The 21,762-nt window shown below is 36.0% G+C and overlaps 1 protein-coding gene across 1 annotated transcript; it reads right to left on the bottom strand.

Moving 5' to 3' along the window:
• Window positions 1-8,635: 8,635 nt before the first annotated feature.
• On the bottom strand, window positions 8,636-21,521 carry LOC126966159 (papilin-like). Its single transcript, XM_050810114.1, has 6 exons — window positions 21,228-21,521; window positions 20,451-20,870; window positions 19,474-19,629; window positions 17,510-17,620; window positions 16,743-16,839; window positions 8,636-13,135 (listed from the first exon to the last, which is right to left on the bottom strand). The coding sequence occupies exons 1-6, from the start codon at window positions 21,286-21,288 to the stop codon at window positions 13,042-13,044; spliced, it is 939 nt and encodes a 312-aa protein (XP_050666071.1). The 5' UTR covers window positions 21,289-21,521; the 3' UTR covers window positions 8,636-13,041.
• Window positions 21,522-21,762: the final 241 nt, after the last annotated feature.

Here is a 21,762-nt window from a genome sequence, read left to right as displayed (position 1 = left end):
AATACTAGGTTTCGAAATTGCGAGCGATTCCCAATTTCGTGGCCATCTGGAGGGCAAAGCCAATTTGGCTTCGAAAAAACTGGGCGTCATTAATAGAGCACAGCAATACTTCAAGCCGGCCCACATTCTAGCGCTCTACAAGCGCTGGTCCGGCCACACATGAAGTTAGGATATCATCCCCACCATCTGGATGTGTGGCGGCCCTCCACAGAGCGGTTTTCAAGGAGCTTTCTTCCACGTACTACAAAGCTGAGGAATGAACTTCCTTGTGCGGTGTTTCCTGGATGATACGATATGGGTACCTTCAAAAAAAGCTGCACCTTCCTTTAAGGCCGGCAACGCTCATGTAATTCCTCTCTTGTTGCAAGAGATTGTGGGTGGCGGTGATCACTTTACAACAGGTGACCCGTACGCTCGTTTGTCCTCCTATTCCATAAAAAGTCCTGAACGGCACTGCATTGTAATCGGCAGGGCGTACCAATTACCATCAGCTGAACGTCCCGCTCGTCTCGTCCCTTATTTGCATTAAAAAAAAAGCAAAATCGTTGTTCCTCTTTGTCACTCTTGTGGAGAACAAACGTGATAACTTCATGTATCTTGGATGGAATTTTATAGTCGATAATCGCGGAAACATAGCAGCTGATGTTTTAACCAAAACGCACTTAATTGTGACCTCTAGCCTCAGATAGTGTTAGTGAAATTAGCTTGTTTGTGATGATAAGCTCTGCGACTATCAACTGCTCTGATATTATTGTTTTATTTCATGGAATATGAAAACTATGTTACGATACTCAGAAAGAAGACAACAACACTCTTTCAATTATAATAATAACATCCTATCAAATGTAATACGGGCTTAAATATGAAATTGCCGGTTTGGCCTTCTGTTTACTTTGCATTAAAATAAGTAAATTTATGGGTGAAACTTTTTATATTGACAGCTCGAACATTCTATTAAAAAATATATATATATAATTGGATTGCTTGATATTATTGTCATGTTATGTTCGTTTGTTAAAGATTTTCCACTTTGAACTTTCATAGTTTTACGTAATCACTCGGATCGATAACAAATTCTTAACACATTGGTTGACATCTCACATTGTTGAAATCTTTTATGGAGATCAACAAATTTGTGAAAATATAGTTTTTCCGTTGCGAACAAAGACTCTGTGCAATCTGTACAGTCAGCGTCAAATATATAGCGTCATAGCATTAAAAAAAATGGCAGCACCCATCGTTACCATGTACATCGATTCACCGAAAATGACCAAATAGATAGCGTCATCCAAAGTAGCCAAATATATAGCTACACATAAATTGCCAAAATATAGGAAAATGAACTTTCGCCCCAAGATAATAGGATTCAAATTAGATTGTTGAAAATCTTTATATCAGTTGACATATTAATATTAACATTGACTATAAACATGAGACTAGGGCTTCCAATACCGAAATCTCGGTATTGCGGGATCCCGCACCATTTTCCGAGATGCGGGATTACGAGCGCGGGATTTGCGGGACTGAAAAAAAGCGTGCATGCGATGCAATATAAGATAATCTGCGTGAATTATTATTCTTAATAACTCAAGTTATTAACTGTTTCGTATTTTCGTGATGTTTATTGATACATACTTTTAGAATAGAATAAAAATTTAAGGGTATGTACGTGAATGAAAGATTCATTCACGTACAAGCCCTTAAAAGGAATACCGCCCACAAGTGTGGAAGCAGAAAGGGCATTTTCTGGCCAGGCAATAGAGTAAAATACGCAGTAGTTTGGCAGACGACAGTTTGGAAATGTTGTATTTTCTTCGCAAACATTTTCAGTTAATATTAAAAGCTGAAAAACTTAATAATTAAGTAATAATTTATATGTTTAAAATGTTATTTTTTTTTGGTGGATTTTGTAATTTTGCGTTGTGTATTTTTTGAAAACAATTTGTTTTGTTTTTTTTTTTTTAAAAAAAAAAAACAGTATAATTTGATTGATCTCATTTTAATAGTAATATGTACGTAAATAACAGTGGAGTTGATAAATTCATTGTTTTAAAATGTGCATATTTTCAATATGCGGGATCCCGCAAATACCGAGATCCCGCGGGATTGAAAATTCGTAGTCCCCCAAATGCCGAGATTGAATACAGGCCGCGGGATTGGAAGCCCTACATTAGACTGAGCTCTGTATCTCTACTAGGGTTTTAGTAGCATATTTATTAGTGTGTGATTTTGGTAAATAGATGTATATGGTAACGATTGGTGTTGCCATGTTTTATAATACAATGGGTGACGCTATCTTTTTGACGCTGACTGTATAATTCAATTTAGTATTTAGTTTCCTTGTTATAAATCTGGACCTGTACCTAATTATTTGATCAATCTGTGTCTGCTAATTGACAGTTTTTTTCTATTCGTCGAGTATTTTAAAACAAAAAGCCTGGAGTTGTCTCGTTAATTCGCCTTAAAGAGTAGTTACTGAAATTGAAGACACGAATGTGTTCAAGAGGAATACAGTTCAAGAGAAATGTAACTTATGAATAAGGCCGTGACATCGGGGGCGTCTTACCATTGACAAGTGACATGCAATAAAAAGTTTTGACTTCGAATTTGCATGATGTACAAATCATAAAGAATATCGCAGCTCTTATTCTGGCACCGATACGGTTTGTGGCGTGAAAGCGTCGACCAAAGGGCGGTGAAATTTGATGTCGCTCTTTGTTTCTACCTTGATTAAAGGGCCTGACCTGATTAAGTATTATATACAACTATGATATCGATGATATATAGCCTTTTTTGATGCACTTGCTATGAAGTGTAGACAATATTCGTGTGCCGACAGTAAATAACTAAAATTACGTTAGGTTCTAAATAGGTCTAAGAAGTTATACTTTTAGCGCGTCAGGGATTTATCTATTTAATTATCAGTGATAATATTCAACAAAGCACGCGCACACCGTCACGCAAACTCGACACCCTGACGTTAGCTGGTCAACGAGACCATTTGTATCAAACTTCAGCTACCAAGCCTCTTGTAACTCATATGTCTACTGAACCAATCAATGGATGAGAAATTAGATAAATTTCAAGTTTGGACGATTCTCTACGAAATTTAGTATCAAAAATATTAAATTGTTCATTGTCTGATATTTCTTGGTGCCAGGCTTCTCTGCCCATTCGTTTTGGTGGAATTGGCATCAGAAAAATATATCTAGTATATCCTTACCAGCATTCTTATCTTCTGTTCACAGTGTCAGCACTTTATATGATAAAATAATCTCCCCTAATGGGTCTCAGCCACTGGTGTATGCGGAAACTGCTTAAAATGCTTGGAAAGTTGCCTGTCCAAATGAAAATTACCCTTTAAAGCCACAGTGCAAAATCATTCACAAAAGGATATTATTATCAAGTCACAATATTTCGGATCAGGCTCGTTTTATTGCTGTTAGTGAACGAGATTCAGGGTACTGGCTTCAGGCCACTCCTTCGAGTAACATAGGGACACTTCTCGATAATTCCAGCTTCTCAATCGCAGTTGGTTCGCCTGGTATCCCTAGAACATTTCCCCATATGTGCCGCTGCGGAGGCAATGTAGACAGCCTTGGTCACCATGGCTTATCCAAAATATAATGATAAGTGCGAAGAAGTAGGAAAAATAGCTGCAATTATTATACTGCGAGCTATTCATGTTTGCTACGCAAAACCCGCAAGAATTAAAAAATACATAATATATAAATACTATATAACATCACAATTAATAAACACCTATAAAAACGAGAACAAAAAGATTTGTAGTTTTATTCTAGAATTAAATCATAAGTCATTATTTGATTACATTGTAACATCAAAATATTGTTAAAAAGCATTATTCGAAAACGCGTGCATGTGCGCCGAGCCCTATAAATATTGCCACACTGTTGACACTTGGGGACAACATTTTAAAGAGATCTCGCGACGCTTCTTTGACAAGGCGCCTAACCATCCCAACATCTTGGTTAGGAAGGCATGCGGGTACTCCCCCCTTCACCATAGTCTCAACCCAATAAGACGTCCCAGACACGTCACGGTAGACCCGGATGACGACATCAATATCGCGAACGCGACACCGACACAAACACCGACACAGACACGCACACACCGCCTTCGCAGGCGTAGGCGCGGTCAACCACCGCAATCCACTGGCACTCGTCACTCTGACGATGGCCAGCGGCCCGCACCCTAGATACACCACACATTGTTTTGATACCCGACGAGACGTTAGTCCTCGTCCTGTAATCGCTTCATTACACTCACTCACACACGGACTGACTGACGGACTGACATACACCACTTACACAATCACAAACACACTCCACAAACAGACACAAACACAAACATACATGCACACAAACATTTACACTACTTACATACATACAAACGTATACATTACACAAAACATCACCACACTCGCCGGCGAGTGTGTTCTTCTCACCTTTTCATCTTTCATCTTCATTTTCATTCTCTCTCCTTCCCACAAGCACACAGCCGGTCTGAGGTTCGAGTCTCCTTAGGAGACGCCCCGCGACTATTGTTGCGTAGTGTGAAAGCCAGGGCTGCTAACAGCACAGAGGAGGTTTTAGTCGGTATGGGGCGTCCGCTTACGCGGACACTCGGGTCCGATATATTACATACAATACGTAACAGTATTTCCTCCTCTCAAAAAAAAAAAAAAGACACTCGAGGTATTCGAGCTCAGGCTGTCGTACGATACGGATATGTCTGGGACGTTGTTACACTGTGGAATAAACGAAGGTGATCACGTGCAGTTTTCTTTCGATGATCCATGATGAGTGATTCAACTGATGATTGGTCAACTTTTGTGATGTCAAAAGTGGTGACGTCACACCTTTAAAAAAAAGGATTCTCTTTCTTCGTCATCAGAAATTACGGGTGGGACTTAGTATCTCTTAGCATGAATTAGGAGGTAAAAAATATTGTAGTTGATAAAGCTTTAGTCCACGATTATAATGATACCACTCCTATTACAAGGTAATGCAACGTTTTCAAGAAAATCACAAAAAAAAACTTACCTAAAACAGGTAAATCATGTAAATAAATATCCCATAGCACGAATTTGGTTGTAAAAAATACTGTAGTTGATAGAGCTTTAGTCCACGATTATAATGATACCAATCTTATTACAAGGTAATGCACCGTTTCCAAGAAAATAACGAAAAAAATTCTAACCTAAAACAGGTAAATCACGTAAATAAACACTACATGTGCGCCATCGCGGTGGGAGGCTAAAACTGTCATAAAATGATTTTGGTTTCTTAGTAAAATATAAGTACAGGCAAAGGGTTCCAGCTAATACAGCCATAAATGCATGAAAAACAGTGAAATGAAATGTAAAAGAAGTTGGTGACAGGTAAAACGGCTTAAATTGTATGAAAAACTGTGAAATAAAATGTAACAAATAGTCTGTGACAGATAGGCTGGGGAGGGTAGACTTTTATTTTGGTTTTTCTTGAAAACTTGAAACACTATCATCGTGGACCAAAGCTCTATCAACTACAATATTTTTTACATGCAAATTCGTGCTAAGGGATACTAAGTTTTAACCGAAATTAGATTAAGGATTCAAATTCACTTAATTTGGTAAGTCTTAAATTTACCGATTATTGGATGTTATTTTTGAAGGTAGTTTTAAAACTTAAAAAGAATTTCACTACTTACTGTGTACAAAGCCGTGTGTAGCGAAAAACTATTTTTCGCCACCCTCATTACGTAAAATTGAATTAAGTGTTCGAATTTTTAAGAAATTCATTTTTGTGAAACTAAGTTCACTCTACCGTCAATATTTGATACTTAACATTTGTGTATTGAGCACTTATTTGCTTACATACTGGAACGAGTGCGCTGCAATGCGTAGTGCAGAACAGCGTGTGATGTCACGTGATGCTTTGCCAGTATTTGCATAGTACAGCGAGGCTCCAGCGATGGAGAAAGCCATTTTTAAATACTCTATTGATTGAAAATAGGGACAGTTGAGTTTCTTTTGTTCTTCTCACGAGCTCAACTTTTACCGAACATAATTTGGTGATTTCAGCAATTTAAAAGAAATATTTATAGTGACCGCTGAACCGTTTAGTTTAAGCCTATCTGAATTAAGTTTATTTGACTTTGACTATTACCAATAGGAAGCCACATTTTGTGAGTGTCAATATTAACACGAATGATGAAAAAACGGTCGTACACTAAAAATACTTTATATGGCAAAACAACGTTTGCCGGGTCAGCTAGTAATTAAATAAATAAAAGCAAGCAGCTTAAAGAGCATTCATGGAATGCTCAGATGAACAATATGCTTTTGTTGGATTTTTAAGAGAAAATTGTAAGTCATTGAGCGAATGTCGCTATTAATAGTTACGTATTAATTAATAACTAAATAAATGCTCATTTTTGTAGATGTCGTCCTTCTCATTTCCCTTTTTTTTAAAATGAGGGAAGAGATGATGTTCAATGATTCAGTGATTCAGTTCAGTGATGAGATGATTGACAACGTTCAGTTGATGGTAATTGATACGCCCTGTCCATTACAATGCAGTGCCGCTCAGAATTATTGAGAAACCCAAAAATTCTGAGCGGCACTACAACTGCGCTCATCACCTTGAGACATAAGATGTTAAGTCTCATTAATCTCATTAGTCTCAGTAATTTCACTAGCTAAGGCGCCCTTCAGACCGAAACAAAGTAATGCTTACACATTACTGCTTCACGGCAGAAATAGCCACCGTGGTCGTACCCATAATCTAGCCGACATCCGGTGCAAAGGAGCCTCCCACTGCCTCCCAGATGGTTTGAAAGTAGAGTATTCATTCAGTAATATATAAGGCAAGTGTGTGTGACCATGTCGGTCGCGGCAGACCTGGTAGAACATTCATCGACCAAACTGGGGACATTTTGAAAGGTTCGAAGCACCCACAAGCGGCGAGCATGTATGAAAAGAGTAATGAATGTAGAGGAAGCGCGTTAGGTTTGTAAGGATAGAAGCAAGTGGAATCCTTTTGTCTCTGACTACCCCGATGCAGACCGGAACATTGCGCGGGCGTGTGTCTCGTTGTGCTTACACCTGTATTATAAACGTTTTCTTGACTCCATTCAACCGAATCGTTAGTCATAGTAGCAAAAAATATCCTCAACTAACCTCATTTCAACGAATCTTACCAAGAATAATCTCAGGCCTTTGCTACATACCTGGCCAACGTATTCCAACCCAACAATATGGATAGTCTAGAAGATCCAGAAATAGACCAAATCCTAGGACAAGACCTGCAACTATGCCTGCCTTTGAGACCTACTACACCAAGAGAGGTGGGTAGAGAAATAGCCAAAATGCACCTGGATTTGATCTAATCACCCGCAGGCCATTGAAAGAGCTTCCTAAGAAGTGCATTACGTTTTTGACCATCCTTGTCAATGCCACATTGAGAACCTCGCTTGTTCCTGCACTCTGGAAAACATCACAAATTGTTGCGATCCATAAGCCTGGTAAACCGCCTACTGAAGTCACGTCTTATCGCCCTATTAGCCTGACGCCTGTACTGTGTACGCACCAAAATTGTGGGAAAGGATCATCCTAGCACGACTATCCTCTTGCCTAGATATGGGCCATGTAATACCTGACCAACAATTTGGCTTCCGGAAACACTACTCCATCATAGAACAAGTTCACAGAGTGTATTGTACAGTTAGACAATGTCTGGAAAAGAAGGGATACTGTTCGGCTGCTTTTCTCGACGTACAACAAGCTTTCAATCGGGTTTGGCATAAAGGACTAATGTGCAAAATTAAAATGTACCTTCCTCACTCCTACTACCTACTGATGGAGTCTATAACATATTTACAAGTGACCTACCCCAATCACCAGAAGCAGCTGTGCCGATGATGCGGCGTTCCTCAGTTGTAACAGTGACCCCAATGAGGCGACCAGACATTTTCAAACTCAGCTCGATGCCACTTATGCGTGTTTGACCAAGTGGCGCATAAAAGCAAGCGCCCTGAAGTCTCACCACATCACATTTACCCTAAGACTGAAAACTTGTCCACCAGTCAATCTAGGCTCTGACACTCTGCCGCAATCAACCTGGTATAGCAATTTTAGAAATATTAGCAACAAACAAGAAACAAACAAAAAGTCCAATCCCAGTTGTTATCTATATAGACATAATACGTAATAATATAAGATATTTAATAATGTATGATATAAATATTTTGGCGTTTTTGTGATAATAATACCAAAGAGAAGCGTGGCTAAATAAAGTCGTCTACGAGCATCCATTATCTTCTTTGACGTATGGAGAAATGTGTTGTCAGGCCGGTATATCCCAGCAAAAACGAGCACAGGCGTTTTGTACTCTTTGTATTAAATTTCTTGTTCTGCCAAGCAACCTCGAACCATACACTGTATCGGTATAGTGAAGCTTGGATAGAACAAGAGCCTCACAAAGACGTATGCGCATATCAGTGGTTATAAATGGTCTAATTTGGTACAAAACTTTTAATCTTTAAAAACTGTTGGAAATCACTTTATTTATATGCTTCTCAAATCTTAACTAAAAAGATAACAAATCAAAGGGCTTCAGAAATGAAAAAAATCTTATTTATTGTAAAGTTTATTTCAAATATTAGGTGTATTTGTAATATTTACATTTTTACTTTGAAGAGTACTATACATACACAATTTATTACGACATACAATATTATGACTAAGATAAATATAATAATATGCATTCCTAATGAAATAAATTACTTTTCAACATGCGTAGGTATTTGGATAGTCGAATTAAGAAAATTGGCCTTACAGGATAGCGGGAACAAACTACAATTTTGTTCTAATATGAGTTTAAGCTTTCTCTTTTCTGATTGGTTTGCGTTCTTGATTTATTTGTGATTATTAAAACTTTCACTATAAAGTAACGCACGAACTTCGAGTAGTGATGAAAAGTAGTGTCATTCTTGGCCAAAATATTTTGGTATCGAGTGGCGTATATTGCATTCTCGCTAGGTTCTGAATTCGAAATAAGGCTCTCGAGGAGTATATCACGTTGCCCCCTTGTAACACAAATAACTACATAAATCGTACGGAATTGTCGTGGTATCCATATTTATTCTGTATTGCACAATAATATTTATCTACTGTCTACCTTCGTAAACTTTTGTCACTGCCAGCTTACACGAACATGAAAGTAATGACAATCTAGCAATTCAACTGAAGGCAGGTACGTGATTGATGAAAAAATATTTCTACTATACCTTCTCGAAATGTGTATTGGTTGTGATGCGACAAATGGGCCGAAAGTTCGACATTTATTACGTAAATGCGGGCATAAAGGATGTATGAAAATCTATCACATACGGCCGTTCCCAATATACTATCTACAGATCGAGATAAAATACTACCTTCTACTCTCAGTAATTAGCTGTCAATAATATGAAGCTGTCCCAATATACCTGATAAGTCATTCTTATCGCCTTATATTGGGACGCATGAATTGAAATTTCCATTAAAACTTCTATCGATGGTAAGCTATATGTCCTCCCTTGACAGACAGCGTGTACGGATAAGGTGAGTTACCGTCGATAAGTTTATTGGGACAGAAAGTCAACGGTAGTTACGATTTTTATCTCAAGTAAGAGATAGACTGAATATTGGGAACGGCCGTAAATTATTGGCTTTGAGGGTGGAGAAGACTAACGGCCGAGTAGAAGGTAGTAATTTATCTCTATCTGTAGATAGTATATTGGGAATGGCCGTAAGATACTGGCCAGTTACAGTTTATATAGCGTAGCGCTATAATTGAGACATTAAATAAGCACACGGGAAGAACTAATTAACCGTAATCATTAAAAAAATATTCAAAAACAAATACATAATTCACCTAAATAAATAAATATGCCATATCAATTCGGAACAACCTGTAAGAAATCTAGTATCCGCGTGCTATCCTAGCCACTGACACCTACTTCGAGCAGTCTTACGCGACCACGCAAGTGTGATAAAATTTTGTTTACTAAATTTATAAGTAGTATTATTTATTTGCAGAAACAATCTTAAACTAACATAGTCCCGAAAAACTGTTTGGACAGAGTGTCTGCAGGATCAAGGTCAATATATAATTGGTTTATTTGAAAATTTCAATTATATACTTCATATTTTAGGATTTTTTTTTTACGATTAAGGTTAGATAGCTCACAGTGTGTTCATTTAATGTCGCCATTATGGCACCACTCTCTATATTATCTACCAATTAAGAGTCAGCTAGCCTTAGATTTATTGTGCGAGAGTCAAAAAGACTTCATATTCGTATCACTCGTGCGATTTCACTACTCGAGTCCCTAATGCTCTCTCTTTCTACTTCGTCGGAAATCGCAACCGCTTTGCTGCCCTAGGCTAACAAGGATTTGACACAGAAATTGAATAAGTCTTAAATACATTCCAACTAAAAATAAGCCACTGATCTGCCGTTATTCATTACTATGATGATGATGTTTAGATAATGCGATTATGAAGAAATATTTTCTCTTCTTTAAAAGTCTGACGGTAAAACCTTTTACAATATGTCTAGTTTGCGTGTTGTTGCTTATTTACATAATAATAATAATTAACTTAACTACATGATTTAGTTCCTAAATCTATTGGTAATGCTGTTTGATAATTACTGTAATAATATACGATCCAAATAAATAGAAAGCGGAGACTTACATCACAAAGAAGAAGCTATATGGAAGTACGATATATATATATTTAAATATGTATCTAAAATAAACACACAGGTACTTTCAATATCTTCGGCCATGTCGAAATTAGTTGTTACATATCCTTGGCTGTTAAATAATAAGAAAATACCATTGAGAGGAAAAGCAAGAAATAAAAGTGTTATTAGTTGTGTGAAGAGCTATTTCACATTTTTATTTACATATTCTTGGACACGATATATTTAAATAGGTATTGTTTCTATCTGCGATTAGTTTTCGTTGTTTTGTTAGTGGTATCTGTTTATGTAGCTGGTGCGTTATTTTCCCCGGAATTGATTTGTTACTGTACCCATACTAAGATATAATATATTTTTTTTATGGAAGAAGAGAGCATACGGGTCACTGGAGAGTAATTGGTATGTTACCACCGCGATCTTTACTCTTATAACATCAGAGGGATCACAAGAAACTTATAAAGCGTACTATAAACATATATAAAATAAAAAATTGGAAAATCTAAAAGTGCACGCCTCGAACACTCGTGCTTTATTTTTTTTAAGTTAAATTTCGAATAAAATTTAATCATCTGCGTTTAAAAAAAAACGAGAAGGCTTACAGTAATGATTTTCGAAAGGAACCTTCTCTGCTTAATTGTGAAAATAGTGAAAATAGTATAAGTCTTTTCGAGATATCCGTACCATGCCGTTTTTTTGAACCACACACTACTGGACTTCCACGATAATTTTTTTTAATGTACGTATTCGACAACTTAAAAAAAGTATCAGGATTATTCATTTGTGTCTCAGCTTTATATTGATGTGCTTTTTATAATGTGTAAGAGTAATAGAAAAAAATATGCAATTTAAAGTGTGGAAATCGTGTGAGCTCGACAGGTCGGTTATAAACCACAAACTAGCCGAGGCGTGCAATTAGAACAGTCAAATATAAATATAAGATATATACTCAGCGATTTTGATAAAATTTTTAGGCCACCCATAAAATCACTACTGGCCAGTGATTCCATTCCAGTTTGGTGACAGTCGATTTAATTATTTAGAAAATAGCACGTTAGTGATAAGTTCATTTCTCTTTTATATATTTATTTGGATCGCTCAGATAATTATTGTGTTTATAAATGCATTCATTGGAAGTTGTTATTAATTATAAAAACTGGAATGAAGTTGTTTCAGGAATAGGGCGTTAGTGAAGTATCTCGAAAACTTAATTAACTTAATATTTTTACTATCTTTCGTATAATATTTCGTTTAATCTTAGGATAGAAAAAGTTGAGATTTGATTATATAAAAAGAGATTCTTGTAAACTTATTGCGAGTGAGTATGAGAGATCATAATAGTATAGTAAATATTCTATATATAAAATTTAAATACTATCTTGTATAAATATTAACGGTGTTATTACAAAACACTTGTATTAATAAATAATAGTTAAAAAAAACTAAAAAGCACACTTTATATTAAATTCAACTAAAAAATAGAAAACAAATTTAAATTGAAAATAGTGTAAAAAAATATATTTTATTGTAAAAAAAGCGTGGGGTGCTTTTTAAGATATTATTAATATAATAATTCTTCTACACTTCATATATAGTTTTTTACACTATTTTCAATTTAAATTTATTTTCTATTTTTTAGTTGAATTTTATATAAAGCGTGCTTTTTAGTTTTTTTTAACTATTATTTGTTTTTCATTTTTTAGTATAATTTTATCAAATTAGTGTAATGTCATCGGTGCTCGATAAATCTACAAAGTTTGAATCTAGCCGTTTAAAGTGGGTCAAAATCGCGCTCAAAGAAGTCGGTTACAAACATACAAACATACAGGTGAAGCTAATATAAAGCGTTTTAAAAAGCCCTATTACGAATCCGTGTCTTTATGTGTTTAACAAAACACGTGTCTAAGCCATGTTTAAATTTTTGTTTGTAATAACACCGTAAGAGTTTGTATTACATTTATGTTATGTTACAAATTTCTTATAATAATTAATTTGTACACACTTTTTAGATTATTAAGGCACTTTTGTTTCATTTTACATTCTGGATATTTCGAAATCTTTAAATTTATTAAAATATCATTACCTACTTAAAATAATAAAATTTGTTTTCCTGCAAATTTATTTGACAGTAAAATCTAAACCTAATATATATTATTATGCTTATAACGGTTTTAAAATTCATATTTCACGAAATTTATTTCTATTTTTTTAATTTAAGTAAATTTCGATATCAAATTTTATCTATAATACATTAACTGGCGTTAGAACTCCCTAATAAGCCGTTATTTTCTCGTTACTTCTTCCTTCTAAATGACATATCGGCCTGCATCAGCTCCGCTTCTTCAGCTTCCAGCTGTCCGGCTTCCACGCAGGACTTGCAGCAGAATCTACAGAACAAAAGTTAAATTGATGACTTCTCACATATTTGATATTATTCAAACACGATTCATATAATATAGGATGTAGCCCTTTATAAACTAACAAGCTGACTCGACAGACGTTTTTCTAGGTACATATAATAAAAAAAATATTGATTCATAGGAATTTGCTAATAATATTTCAAAACATCAAGAATTATTTCGTAAAAATGCTCCCTGTTGTTTTAATGAAATTGTTTCACAGTGGAACTGTCAAACCGTGCTTCACTAAATTCTCTCATAGAAAATATGTCCATACAAAACAAATATTGAAAAAAAAAATTATGGGTAAATGTTAAGTAAAAATTTTATTTCGCTTTGGGACCATCCTATCTCTCAAGTTGGACTAAACTGCACTCCATGAAGTAATCCCCATTTAAATCCGTTCATTTGTTTAAGAGTCCATCGTGGACAAACAACGCGACACGTAATTTATATATATTAAGATTTGTTATTTATGTACAGTGGTCGTTGAGTTTCTTGTATGTTCCTCTCACGAGCTCAACTTTTTCAGAATATATGGTAGATTCAGTAATTTTTCAGGAAGTTTGAGCCAAAATGAATAAAAATTATTTGACTTTGACTTTGCGTATTGCACTCTCTCGGGAAATCTAATTTCGGGATACCATCCTCCCTGGTACCTTTACTGCATCTCTAACAACGTGTACTTAGGTGCAAATTAATGATTATCCCTCTAGTTGTTACGGTGGTCACAACAAATAAAAAATTTAATTTAAAAGCAGTCGACACGTCATATTTTTCATACAAAACGCACCTTTCTTAAAAAATACTGATAGGTATCTTGTGCATTCATCTATGTTTCAATCGAAACAGAAAATATAAATTTTAAGAAATATAATCTACTTGAGCTTTTTCCGTTCATAATGCACTCATAAATTGTAAAAGTAAATAAAATATTGCGATGGAAACCTCGCGCATGTAATGGAAATTCTACAAAGATAAACATTTATTTCACAAATTTGTAAGTATTAGATACTCTCGGTTATTAGATACTCAAGGAGATTTCTTCCACGTACTACAAAGCTGTTAAATGAGCTTCCTTGTGCGGTGCTTCCGGGACGATACGACATCCTTGGGTACCTTCAAAAAATCTTAAAGGCCGGCAACGCTTCTGTGATTCCTCTGGTGTTGCAAGAGAATGTTGGTTGTGCTGATCACTTAACACCAGGACCCGCACACTCGTTTGTCCTCCATTTCCATAAAAAAATATGTATTTTCTTCCAGTAGTTTTATGTAATTTCTGCACACTATTTCTTGTTCAATGTTATCGCATTCTCTTGCTTGTCGTCAACAGGCGGTATGCGTTGTATGAAACAACATGATTTTAGAACATGTTCGATAGACAGGACCGGGAAGAGTCCTCTTATTTCGCATATTTGCATTATGCATGATATTCTATGTGTATGTGTATGTGTGTATGTATGTGCTATTGTCTTAGCGTCTATAACTGTGAATGAAAGAGACAGCAATACACTTATTGTGTTACATAATAATAATAATAATAATAATAAAGCCATTTATTCCATATCTCTAAAAAAAAGTGTACATATACAATATTGTTAGTTTTTTTTTTGTTAGTATTATTTGCTTAATCTAGGTTTTTTAGTATAATTGTTATTTAGTTAAATTTTTAGATATGGATCCCAGATTGGGTAAAGGCCTCCTCCAACTTCATCCACAACTTTCTGTCAAGTGCTTTCTGCATCCAATCTTTTCCTGCTGATTGTGCTATGTCATCAGCCCACCGTTTTATTGGTCTTCCTACATTTCGTTTTCCTGATGTTGGCCCCTTCCAACGTGTAATTTCTCTAGTCCACCTCCTGTCGGTATACCGTGCAATATGTCCAGCCCATTTCCATTTAAGTGCCAGGGCATGTGTGAGTGCATCGGTGATCTTGGTTTTCTGTCTTATCCTGGCGCTTCTTACTTTGTTTATCTTCCTTATTTTTAATAAGCTTCTTTCCATTGCTCTTTGATTACTCGTAATCATCTGCTTGACTTTTTCTGTAAAGGTCCACGTTTGACAGCTGTACAATAAGCATGGTAGGACACTAGTATCCATTACTACTTTTTTCATGTGAAGATTGAAGTTGCCTTTTAAGATTTCTTTTAATGACCAGAATCTATTCCACGATTTTAATACTCTTCTTGCTACTTCATCTTCGTTGTTAGAGTGATGGAAAGATACTCGTTTTCCTAAGTAAATGTAGTTATCGACATAGTTTATAATATTGTCTCTTACATTTATTGGCTTCTTCTGACTGTTGGTCATTATCTTAGTCTTATTTGCATTCATTTCTAAACCGATTTTTATACTTTGTTGGTCAAGTGTCTGTATCCTATCTTCTAAGTCTCTAGGTGTTATTGTGTTACATAATATAATAAAAATATAATAATGACACACTTTTACACAAATTATCTTGGCCCAAACTAGGCGCAGCCTGTACTATGGGTACAAGACAACGATATATTTAATACAATATACTTACTTAAACATACATAAATACTTAGAAACATCCATGACTTGGAAACAAACATTAACGGAGTTTAAATATTCGCACCTGCCGGGATTCGAACCCGGGACCTCTAGCTCAGTATGCAGGGTCACTAACCACTGGGCTATAGGGACGAACATTGATTGGAATAAGAACCAAAGAGCGATATTTGCGATCACCACTCTACAGCGCTAAATTTATTGATACACTTTCTAATCATCCACAAATTAGGTATTTAAATATCAACGGACATATTTTGTTTTATGAAATTCTACACATCAACCCACAACCGGTTGAAAACTATCTAGTTCTTTTTTTATGAAAATTATTGAAAAACCCATAAATTCTGACTGGCACTACAACTGCGTTCGTCACCTTGAGACAAGATGTAAAGTCTCATTTGCCCAGTAATGTAAACACAGTAATGATTACGCATTACTGCTTCACGGCAGAAATAGGCGCCGTTGTGGTACCCATAATCTAGCCGGCATCCTGTGCAAAGGAGCCTCCCACTGGTGAAGTTCTAGTTCTAATTCCAACATCAATAGGCTCATCAATATCCTTGCATTCTGAAATTCAAACAATGCCAATCTTTTATAGAGTAGGACAAACGAACGTTTAGGTCACCTGATGGCAAGTGATCACCTACAATGTTTTCTTGCAAAACCAGAGGAATCGCAGTTACAAAAAAGCAAGAAGACCGAACACGCGCGTTTAGGTCGCGTCTATGGCGTCACACATCATACTTTCTCACTCACACGACGTGCACAACGAACAGTAGATACTAAATAACACAAAATCATTATTGAGACCAATGGGAATAGGCCATTGTAGGCGAGCAGTATTATTTTTTTTCTGTCTGTATTGTTTTATTCATAGATTCATTTTAAATGAAAATGTAGACGAAGTATAATCACTTGGGTGAAATCTATGAATTATGTTGAAATGGATGCTATTTAACTAGTACACGGAGGAAATTATTAACTACTCACTCGCGTCCATTAAAAAAGGTTTCATCAACATTGACCGCAATCTCTTCAATATTACTAATTAATACTCACTTAGAATAATATTTGTGACGACAGAAATTGCTGCGGATGATGAGGTGACAATCCGCGAAGTACGGGCTATCCACACACGTTGGTGGTATGTAGATACCTGAAACATTAACATCGAGTTAGTTTTGTCACAAGAAAGGGTTATCGGTATGTTCTTACTAGCGAAACATTATGTCTATGATTAATAATACGTTTCAAATATGATTACCAGTCATTGATGACAATAAACAAATTAGACTAACAATCACGCTCAAAACTCTGCCTACGCGTCTATTAGACAGAGTTGTCGACCGCGCTTTGAATACATCGCCACGCGTTGTCGTATTTCAGGTACGTGCCCCTTTAATTAACACCACATTCCCACCACAAAGTAAGGTGTTAACTTGAATGAATGTTTGATTGCTATCTGTATTAGTTAATGTATACGTTTTTGACGAACTTTTAGCAGGTGATTGGGAGTCATATGTTTATAGAACATCAATGTTTCCATTATATCAAACTCAATTACGCATAAGTACTTTGCACAGCGCACGATTACAGGTAATTGTTACATTATTTTAATTTTTTGGCGTAAATTGCTAACTGTAACCTAATCCGTGCCCTTCTTAAGCCAAGTTTAATTACAATCGTATTACTAGTTTTTGAATACAACGTCTCATAAAACAAAATGGGTGAATAATACTTAAATACACAATCTTAATTTAAAAAAATACCATACCCTAGTACTCTCGGTATACCACTACCGTAGCCCCGCTCAATGTCATAATTACCTTTGACAGCGACGTTGATGACAGATGAATGTGACGTGTATTCGTTTGCCGCCTCGCAGCTGTACTCGCCGCTGTCATTCGACTGTGCCCGGAATATTGTCAAACGTGTCTCTGTAATTCAGTATTACCATCTCAGATTACTATTTTTATATTTTATACTAAGCACTTTTGAATCTGAATATTATGGTGAAAACATTTTCAGTAAAATAAAGTTTATGAAAATTCAATGAATTTTCCAAAATACGGTGATTATACAACGCGTAGTGGCAAATGATATGAAAATGACTCACTCTATTGATATCAATATCCCGATATCAAAATCTTAAACTATATTATTACACAGTCATACCCAAAGACCATGGGAAACTTTGACATTTTTGTGTCCTTAGTGTGATTGTTATCATTTAATGGGAAGTGGTGAGTCAACCACCCATGGACATCCACAACACCATGGGTGACCAAGAGATGCGTCGCCAGCCTTTAAGTTGGGAGCATGCTTTTAGATTTATTTGTATTTGGTGAGTATTGCATGATATGTAGATTAGGATTATTTTATTATTGTTTGCTGAGTTCTCGTAACAGGTTTCGTCATGCTCGCTTAAATGTCACTGCTTGTGGCGGCGACATGGGACGGGTCGTCCCCCTTAAAAATGGTTGAAGGAGGCGATGGCTGGCTCATGCGTCATGCTCGTGAACGGGCGCTGCTTGTGGTGGCAGGATGAACCAGTTGCCGGAGACTCGGTTTCAGATTCTTACAAGTTATGTGTGTATATAAATGCATGGATATATACATATTTATTTATTTATAAGCGCTTATAAAATGCTCACAGAATACCTTTATTTATGGTGTATGTGGATGATGCAGCTACTGTACTCAATGTATTAATTTACATTTACTTTTTGACTTACTCGTGTAAGACATTGACTATTTGACGTTTGAGTGTGTTTGTTGCATCATTTTACATATTCTATTGTAATTGAAATGATTTGTAAATCGATGTAAATGTAAATCTTGATATAAAAGAGTGGCAATGAGTTTCTTGCTACCTCTTCTGAATTAGCTCAACCCTTTACGAAGTAGCGGTAGATTCAATAAGAAAAATATTTTTTTTTAACATTCATAAGTGTCATTTCTGTGACCTACGTGAATAAACTGATTTTGATTTGATTTGATTTGATTGAAGGTCCGTACGCCTAAATAAACTAATTAATCTATCACTATTTTGTAGTTGTGATTATGTACATATTAATTCGTAATGAAGAGAACGAATTCAATGAGACTTCTTATATTATATAACACGTCACGTTGAACAAACACTGCTCGTTGTTTTTTAAGATATTTCAGTTCGATCTTGCATTAAGATGGTCAGCTTTAATTTGCATTTCTAGATTTTTAAAGAAAGTAATTACAACTGCATAATTGGACGTATGTCCAGAAAAACTTACCAAACCACAATCATGTCGATATTTAGTTAAGAACACAAAACTGGTCATGAGATTCATATTAACGGGCTGACAAAAAATAGCAGCCCTACTGTCTCTCTAACATGACATAATGACTTAGTAGCCCAACCCACATGTATGGTTACACTTAACATTTACAAAACTTTAAATACAAATTCTTAAAATGTGATGTTTGTGGCTTGGAACGTTTTTCAGGAACTACGTCCAATTTAACAATACAAGAAGGTTGTCAGCATAACTTTAGTCTTAGATCATACTTTGGCAGCTGTGAAAACGTCGAAAAAATTGTGTTTAAAATTAACCTCCATTTTGAGCAATGCACGCACACTAACACAAAGTGTCAAACAAATCGCGAGTGTAACACGTCGCTTGTCAAGCACACTAAACATATATTCCTGGCCTGTTTATGTCGGTTGTCTAACAGCAAGAGACTCTTTCTAGAGGTATAAATTATCTAAGACTTTAGTATGGAATTGTGTATCGGAGTTAATCCAACAGACCTGTGATTTGTATCCTGTCTGTGGCTGTGAGCTGCATCCTGTCTTTGGTCCATTGCACACGCGGCTCAGGGTAGCCATCTACGTCACATGCTAATCTGATCTCCGAGCCGGCCACCACTTGAGTTCGCTCTGCGTTGATACGGGTTGTCACGGGCACTGCGGAATTTTACATCTGTTTAATTTCCTGGTATACTCAATGTTAACTTATAAATACACAATATATGCACATACGTTAAACAAATGCAAAGCTAAACGTTGGAAAGTGGGCAGGTACCTACATATGTTTGGAAAAATGCAGGCCGGAAAACCCTACGCAAAAAAATTAAGTTTACTCCTCCTAGGCAATAGCCTAGGATCAATTTTGAATGAATTGAGCAACAGCTCGGGAATATAACTTAGCTAGAGCTATTTTGCCGAAAGTGTTTTTCTACGCCTGCATTGTAAAAAGTAATACAAAAGGTACAAATTCCGGAGACTGAGAGGATCTTAATGACTCATCAATAATAATTATTATTTAGTAAAACCGCTGACTATGGTAGAATATTGGGAACAAAACTATCAAAACATTATTTCTACATCCCGAAATGTTTTCCTAACTCCTTTCCTTTCTTAAACCATTTTAATAGCACTAGTATTTTAATTAAGTACCTTTTTTAATTCGTTTGAAAAACTGTTCGCATTCTAGGCATTGCGTATAATACCGGATTACACATATTGCAGGTGACAAAAAACATTTAAAAATGACAAAATGTACCAAGCTGTTCAGATACGTACCTGTCCCAATAGTGTAAATGTACTTTTGTTGTTTTATTCGATGATTATATTATTGGTACGTAGTAATGTCTTATTTATAATAAGGAACTTTATTTGTTTAGATACACATATATATGTATAAATACCACTAACCGCTTAGAGTCACATGCAGAAGAATTATTCATGCAAGGTGCATCATGCATAAGCAATAGGCTGGTCCTTACCGGCGTAGAGTGGAACCTGGTTTTCTGGTGCTGGTGTGGTAGATGCCTGGGTTTGTATCTGTGGGGTCGTAACCGGGACTTCAAGTTGGGTTACATGTTTAGGTATCTCCACAGATCCGTCGGGTCGGCTCGCTTGAACCACAAAAGGCCATATCGCCGACGAGCCTATTCCGTTATATGCGTGACAAGCATACTCTCCGATAGTCTCTTCGTTCAGTTTCCTGATTAGTAAGACGTTGTCTCTAGCTTCATACAGTGAGCTGCTGTAGGGCACCATAGGCCCGTTCAGACCCCGGTACCAGTAGATAGTCGGTGTTGGGTAACCGTACACGAGACATCGGATTCTGAGGGGTTGGCCAAGGTCTCCGAAGATCTCCTCGTTGGGTATGTTAGCGACACCAGCCGGTCCTTCCACAGGATCTAGCCATGCGAATAATTTAACTACTGAATGAGATCGAGGTAGTGCTGCTACACTGAGGTGGTACTTCAGCTATCAAATTTCAAAATAAAACTAGACAGATTTAAATAAGATATATCTCAGACATATCTTTTTTAAATCGTATACAGCAGATCCAACGCCACCATCCAATAAACCATGAGCAGCAATCCTCAAACTCAAAGGTTAATAAACTATTAATAAACTACAAAATCAAAACCAACACTAAAAAAGTTAAGCTTCGGACACCCCTGATTACAGTAAATAACTAAAAGATTACGTTTTCAATTTACTTAGCTTTAATCATCAGGGATGTCCGGAACTAGGGAAATGGTTAGAACCTTGAGAAACTCCCGCGCAGGTTAGTAGAAAAGTAACTACGAGTATCACCGTGAATATCATGACGGTACGCGCGTGAGGACTGAAGTAATGTACAATACTGCCGAGGCCGATAGACTCCACGAGATAACGTGACCGACTATTGATAGTTTCATTAATGTCACAATTGTTATAATAAGAGACAAAAACAAACACATTAAAGTATTGGCTAATAGACTCAACTCTGCAGCAAACACGATTAAAAAGGCAACATAATTCATTGATGTAGATACTGCTACAGGCAATGCAGGAGATATTAATACAATTTTTATGTAGAAGAATAAAACTAGTCATTCCATTAGTGCTTATTAAGAGCTTTGACAAGAGATTATCTATGAAGTAAACATAAATATCAACTTTTGCATAATATCTTATATCTACATTGAAGTAAAGAGAAATTTTAGAGTAAGGGAATTTCCAAACTAGATCTTAGAAATTTTCTGCATAATCTATATTCAAACAATAAACGAAATAAATAATAATATATTTTATGTATTA

Source organism: Leptidea sinapis, chromosome 9, assembly GCF_905404315.1.
Source record: "Leptidea sinapis chromosome 9, ilLepSina1.1, whole genome shotgun sequence".
NCBI classification, from domain to species: domain Eukaryota; kingdom Metazoa; phylum Arthropoda; class Insecta; order Lepidoptera; family Pieridae; genus Leptidea; species Leptidea sinapis.
The sequence above is the reverse complement of the archived record's forward strand: the minus strand, read 5'-3'. Positions and strand labels throughout refer to the sequence as shown.

Bases quoted from the DNA above. Each gene is read 5' to 3' on its own strand.
- LOC126966159 (XM_050810114.1), bottom strand. From the start codon at position 21,288: ATGATATTCACGGTGATACTCGTAGTTACTTTTCTACTAACCTGCGCG. The intron at 19,630-20,450 runs GTAAGGACCAGC...AAAATTCCGCAG, and splicing joins CCAGGTTCCACTCTACGCCG to TGCCCGTGACAACCCGTATC. The intron at 13,136-16,742 runs GTGAGTATTAAT...TTTGTTCTGTAG, and splicing joins CGTCACAAATATTATTCTAA to ATTCTGCTGCAAGTCCTGCG.